At 45.2% G+C, this 6,734-nt stretch overlaps 1 protein-coding gene across 1 annotated transcript; it reads left to right on the top strand.

Moving 5' to 3' along the window:
• Positions 1-545: 545 nt before the first annotated feature.
• On the top strand, positions 546-5,805 carry LOC109734493 (myosin-binding protein 7-like). The gene is made up of 3 exons (XM_020293702.4): positions 546-1,860; positions 5,306-5,352; positions 5,473-5,805. Exons 1-3 carry the CDS (start codon positions 574-576, stop codon positions 5,576-5,578), a joined length of 1,440 nt encoding a protein of 479 aa, XP_020149291.1. The 5' UTR covers positions 546-573; the 3' UTR covers positions 5,579-5,805.
• Positions 5,806-6,734: the final 929 nt, after the last annotated feature.

Raw genomic sequence — 6,734 nt, forward strand, 5'->3', positions numbered from 1 at the left:
TAGGGGTACTGACGGAAATTTGCACCGTCATCCTCCAACTCCGACGTGACATCGATCGTCTCCATCGGTTCCATCGTGGCGGTGGACGGGGAAACGAGTGGGAACTGGGGGCAGCACAACGGCGGTCAGGGCAGAGAGCGTGGGAAAGGGCGGACTTTCGCACGAAAAAGTGGTGAAAATGTCCCTTTGCGCGGGTTCTGTCTGGTTCTAGCTGGGTATGGGGTGTCACGCGCCTACATGGTTGGACGCTCACAAACCTTTCCCATATTTGCTTCTGGCTTGTTGGAATTTGGATGTCGGACCTATAATGTCCAGACGCTTACACGCTGTTTGATGCGCGGCATTGAAGATGCCCTTATCTGTCTTTGCTTTCCGTTTTGGCCATCCAGTTCAACTTCAGCCCAAAGAAACACAAAAGGAAAACACCATCCTAAAAATGGAAAAAATGAAGACACCGCCCAACGACTGACGGGAACCGGAAAGGCACCCCTCCCGTTTTTCCTCTCCCCCTCCTACCAAATTTCCGTCTCCTCGCGCGCGCGCGCGTGCGCCCGCCTCCTCCCGGCTCCCCGGATGCACGCCATGGCCGACGCCGGCGGGCCCCCGCTCAATCTCTGCCCTCTCTGCGGCCACCCCACCACCAGCACCATCTCTGCCTCTCGCCCATCGTCTCCGCCATTGGCGGCTACGAGGCCGACGCTGAAGAGGAATTCACCACCAGAGGCGCCGCCCGCGGTGGTGCGGGTGGAGATAGGTGACGAGGCGGCGGCACTGCGGGAGGCTCTGGCGCGGCAGCAGGCGGCGCTGGCTGATTTGCAGGCCGAGCTGGATGCGGAGCGGGGCGCGGCGGCCGGCGCCGCGAGCGAGGCCATGACGATGATCCTTCGCCTGCAGCGGGAGAAGGCAGAGGCCATGATGGAGGCGCGCCAGTTCCGGCGCTACGCAGAGGAGAAGATGTCCCACGACGCCGCGGAGCTCGCCGTCCTCGAGGAGACCATCGCAAAGCGCGAGGCCTCGGTGCGCGGCCTCCAGTCTCTGTCACGCCTCAGCGTCGCCAACGCTGCATCGTTGCATTCCACCCCGCGAGTCTCCTCCACGCCGCGCAACCCGTCCACGCCATCGACGGTTGGGGCCGGCGGCTATTACCCACCGTTGCGGTGCTTTAGTAGCCGCTTTAATGACCACCCGCCGACCGCGTCGGAGGCGGACGTGCTCGACATGCAGACCCCGCGCGACCACCTCGCGCGCCTCTCCAACCGCGTCCAAATGCTCGAGCACCGCGCACCGCCCACATCCACCACTACGCCCATCATCCGCGTCGCGCCGGGCTCCACCTTCCCCCGCAACCCGCGTCCATTCTCCGACACTGACAGCCTTGACTTCTGCGACGGCGAGTACTTCCCGGACGACGACTGCGGCGCCAGCGATCGGGTGTACACCGTGGACGCCATCCACGGCCGCGGTGTTCCCCTGGTCGTGCCAGAGGGCTCCATCTGTGGCGGCACTCCGGCCGGGAGCGAATGCTGCGCCGGCGGGCCGTGGGGGGAAGACGAGGATATGCGTCGGCTCAGCGCGCGCCTCCAGGCGCTGGAGGCGGACCGAGAGACCATGCGCCAGGCCATCATCTCCATGGGCGCCGAGAAAGCGCAGGTGGTGCTTCTCAAGGAGATCGCGCAACAGCTGTGCAAGGACGCCCCGCCACCTTTGCCGGCGGTGACCGTGGGGCAACATTACTACAAGGGGGCAGCGCCACCGGCCGTGACCGTCACCGTACCACGGCCGCAGCGACCGATGGTCATGCACAGGATGGTGCTCAAGAGCCAGCCCACGAGGACGCCATTCTTTTCTACTGTAGTCAAGGTAATATAATCTCGTATGATCTCATGTTAAGAGCAGTTGGGCCTTTCTCTGCATACATCGCCGCCAATTCAAACATGGATTTTATCCTAAAATAACAATCCAGAAAAGATTTCAAACATGAATTACTTTGTGAATGTGAATAGTTTATCAGATAGGAAAGGACTCCACTATAAATCTGATGTCAAATTCTTTTACCATGGCAAATTATGTTCTCCGAGAATGACAAATTTAGTTCGCGGCAAATCTGTCTCAGTTCATTTTTTTATCAGAAAATTGTTGGGCTTGCAAACAAATTTGCCATCATCGCACCAATATAAATTGCCATGAAAAGATCAGATTTGTCCTATCTAAAAATCCGATGTTAGATGTTTAAGTGTTTCTGATAGGAAATGTTTGTAATATTGTTTGCCGTACTAGATAATAATAAAGTAATAAACACAAGAGTTATTATTGTTTTATTTTCGTAATTTTTTGTATCTTGAAGATTGAATAATTGTTGTGTCATTACTTATCCCTGCCTAATTCTCATGATGTGCTAAACAAGGAAATAGAATGGAAGTAAAAATATATTTGGCAGCATAATTCCCCACAAACTCCCTCATGTAAACTCCCAATCATCTACCCATGGGTTACCCAATGGTGTGTATAAGTCATATTATTTACTCAGCTTGCTGGTTGTGAAATACTTAATGCTCGCACATCTATACCCGAGAAGGGCAAGACCTTCAGAGCGAGTAGTATCATAAACTCATAGCGCATCATACCATTTTAGTAGTATACTATCTTGTCATTGCATACTATTATAGCCTAGTATAGTACACATCATTTTTTTTTCATAGGTGGCGCTGCATGATACCCTTATAATACAATACCGTGAGGATCTAATATTACTTCTGAGGAACAATCAATTGTGTAAATGAAGTATGGTTAAGTGCCGTGGATTCATCATGTTTTAGCCTTTTAGGAGTTAATGCCATTTTACCTTTTTAGAATAGTAGCCATGTGTTTCATTAAACAACAAGGGTTACACAAAACACACACGATCACTCTCCCGGCGATACCACAACAGTGGGAGACATGTGTATATATTAATATTTCGCATAAAGGACTCTGGAAGAAGAAGAAAATATAAATTTCTCTCTTGGAGAACCTTGTACACTGTCAAATCGTCATCCACCATAGGACTATGGTGCCGCCATGGCACGACCAGATAAGTAGGAGAATCATTGCCACAACAAGATCTATAAGAGAACCTTTTGTAGTGAATGCTGCTTTTCAGCCGATGAACCAGCCCACTGCACATGACGGAGCCGAGAATTTTTGGCTTGTTGGCCCGGAACCTTCCCCATGTCGCTAAATCCCGACCATATCGTTTTCGTGCAACACAGTTGGAGAAGAACAACGTCGCCACCTGGATGGTATGTCATATGCCACCACGGTATAGAGATGGACGAGATGAATGTGGCTCCTCTTGTTGTCGATTAGAGCACTAGCAAATTGGACGAGAAGTAGAGACAATTTATTTGAGGTGGTGTCGTCCCTGCCCTCGATGTGACCCTACCTACATGTCAAAGTTGAAGTCAGGGGTCCCCACCCCCTCCTGTTGGGGGAGAGGTGGACAAAGGGGCCAAGAATACCCGGCCTCGCTAATGAAGGGAGGGGAAATATGTCACCACCCTAATCATCCTTGTAGGAGGCAGCGGAGATCATGGCGGATCTGCAACTTTATGTTGTTTTTATGAATGAAGTGCGTGACAAGTAATACGATCATCCATTAATATTTTTATATTATTTGGAATTCGATGCAAGTTGCACCCTAGATTTGAAGGTTTGTATTCCCTGAGAATTGCCAAGCTACTTTGTTTTTTTGATAGCCCATTGCTAAGGTTGGATTGGCAACGTTCGGTTTCATAGTTTATGAACCATGTTGAAGCTTGATGGCAGTAATTAAGTTATGTTTTACATGTGTATCCATATTTGATCAGCATTAATCTGTCATTATTTTTTTACAACGTGAGGACATTGCTACTTTGACCTTGCATCCACGTTGCTTGTTCGTTTACCTATTTTGTTCTGGAGAATACAAAGGTGAACAAGGGTGCATGGGCACCCATTATAGAAAACATAAAAAATCAAATAGTTTTTTTAGAAAATGGGTATCAAACTAGGTCGACTAGTCCACTGACATGTCAGGTTTTGCCAAGAAATACACCCATGGTATTCTTACGGAAGAAAACATAATTGGATCTCGAAATTACTTCAAACATTGTCTTTTTATTGCTCTCATTTTTTTAATTTTTTTCCAAGAATACCAAGAATGGCATTTCTTCGTGAAACTTCATACGCGAGTAGAACACTCTACCATGTATCTGATAAAAATATTCATAGTTTATTGATTTTTCCAGTATATTTTTCTGATTTTACTATTCATATGTGTGGAACCATCTTCCAAAAATCTGTGTCTGTTTTGTTGTCTCTTTTTTAGACCCAGAGATAAAAGTACATCTTCAATATTACTAGAATTAGGGCGTGCATTTATATTGGCTCAGTGATTTAAATTAACTCCTATTGGAATACATCTGCATAAATTGATGCCACTTGTTTTATCTATGGATTTTTTTATTCATAGCTTACGTATTTTTTGTAATTTCACAAGTTTAGTTCCATTATTGCTCTGGCTATAGCTATGTTTTCTTTGTGACTTTGATCTATTACATTACCAACCTCTCCATCTTTCCCAGTAATGTATCGAATGAGAACTAGTCTTAACATGGGTAGTAGTAAATAGAAAATTTAGCATTGGATTGCCCGCTTAAGGCTCCAATGCTCACCAAATGCCCCCGATAGTTCTAAGAAGTTAAGAATACAAGGTTTGCTATAAGCTGGAATCAATGTATCCCATTTGAAGGATACTTGTTCTAGATTGGCTCTCCATTCTACCATAGCCTATGGTTAAACATGGCTGCTTTGAGAAGTATAGCAGCCCTTTTGTCAAAGGCTTTTTTTGCAAATAAAACATAATTACCCGATAATTCAAAATGGTGCCCATGTTCATCTGCACTTGGTGAATGGTAAATTCAAAAAATAGTAAAGAAAAATAAAACAGCTAGAATTTTTAGGCATCCAAGATGCCCATGTGCGCAAGGTGCGTGCATTTTCATTGTGTTTGGACATTTGACGAGCTCATACAAAAAATCAGCCTCGAATAGTGTTCTTTTTCAAAGTTTCACACACACCCATTTTTTCGCACGAGCCCTCAGATGTCCAACCACACCATGAAAATTTGCACGAACCTTCCATGCATGAGCATCTTGGATGCATAAAAGTTTCATATTTATTTTATTGTTTTACTTTTTTTTGAATTTATTGTTCACAATCGGGAGTAATTGAGTCTGGGTGCAAAATAGCCGCTCTCATAATTACCTTGCTTTTGATCTCCTTGCAGTGGGTCGCATCTATCGTCTCGTGGCGAAGGAAATCTTCCCGTATCAAGTGGGTGAAACCCTTGTTACCTTGTTACGGTCATTGCATATTTGGCATCTTGATTTAGCTTTGGTGTTCCCCGCAAAATGAAAATTAATTACCTTCGTGCTTTCATCAATGTCATTTTAGGTACCCTATTGGCCAATGCGGTAACAATGTCGGGTTGATGTTGCTGCTTGACAAGTCCTCAAAAGCTGCAGGCAACGGGCATCATAAACCTCCCAAAAGGATTTAGATGCCATTAATCTTGAGTATATACGACTGATTTGTTTGTGAAAAACAAGGTGGCTTTCGCATTGTTGTCCCCCAATTCTTGGCGTGCTCTTTCGCTGATCTTGTCTGATAATGTAGCTTACAAATGGAAGCCATCAATTTTTCTCGTTGTTTCAATTTTTTTAAAGCGTTGTTGTTTTTGTTGCGGTGACGATTCTTCATATGTTATACTGATGTTTTATGGCCTTATACCTTCGGTACAAAACAAATTGCGTAGTACACAGTATGCCGCTAGTTGAGTAATGTACATGGTGTTTGTTAAGAATGGACAAGAGCTAAGGCGCTTCACCATATAGGAACAATCATAGTTTCCAAGTTAGCAATGTGTGCAACTATTGGTTCATTTTATTTTCTTTTAGGCAGTTAACTGGACCACCGCAGAGATGCATATCATTCGTAAAATGCAACAAATACCACATATTGTACAAAAAGATTAATTGTTGTTTCTAACAAGGATGTCTCAACCAAATTAATTTTCCTACTCCAACACATGTATGTGGATATAAGCTAGAAGATGTTTTGAGAGAGAAAAATGTAGCTCATGTCGAGAACCAGAAGCTTTCAGATTTCCTTTATATCGTATCAATCATTTCGGATGCCTTTCATATCTACATTCACTCCATCCTATGGTTTATGGGTCAAGGTCGAAGGACCTCATTTACTAAATCCAGAAGTTCCTCGTTTAGTTCCATTCGACACCCCTCCTCGCTCATCTTTGGCAAATCTTTTCCCGCGCTCCTCTACAATCTGAAATGTAGAAAGAAAAAGTTTAGATTAATGAGATCTTAACCAAAAACATGGAGAATACGAAGGTCGACTACCAAATCGTATTACTTGTACTTTTCTGAAAAAATATTTCTACAACATCCGATAGTCCTCCCAAATTCTCCAGACAAACAAATCAATTTTACCAGCGCATATGAACTCGATAAGAAGGCGACCAACACCGGCGTGAAGAACATGCTCATATTTGAATTTGGTTGTGGAACCTTTGATGTGTCGATCATGAGTGCTGACCATCGAGGATTTGAGATAAAGGACACTGCCGGTGAAACTTGATGAGTGTATTTTTACACTCATTTCCACCATTGTTTAAACCGAATAGTCCTGGTTTTTGA

The sequence above is a fragment of the Aegilops tauschii genome, chromosome 1 (genome assembly GCF_002575655.3).
Source record: "Aegilops tauschii subsp. strangulata cultivar AL8/78 chromosome 1, Aet v6.0, whole genome shotgun sequence".
Classification (NCBI taxonomy): domain Eukaryota; kingdom Viridiplantae; phylum Streptophyta; class Magnoliopsida; order Poales; family Poaceae; genus Aegilops; species Aegilops tauschii.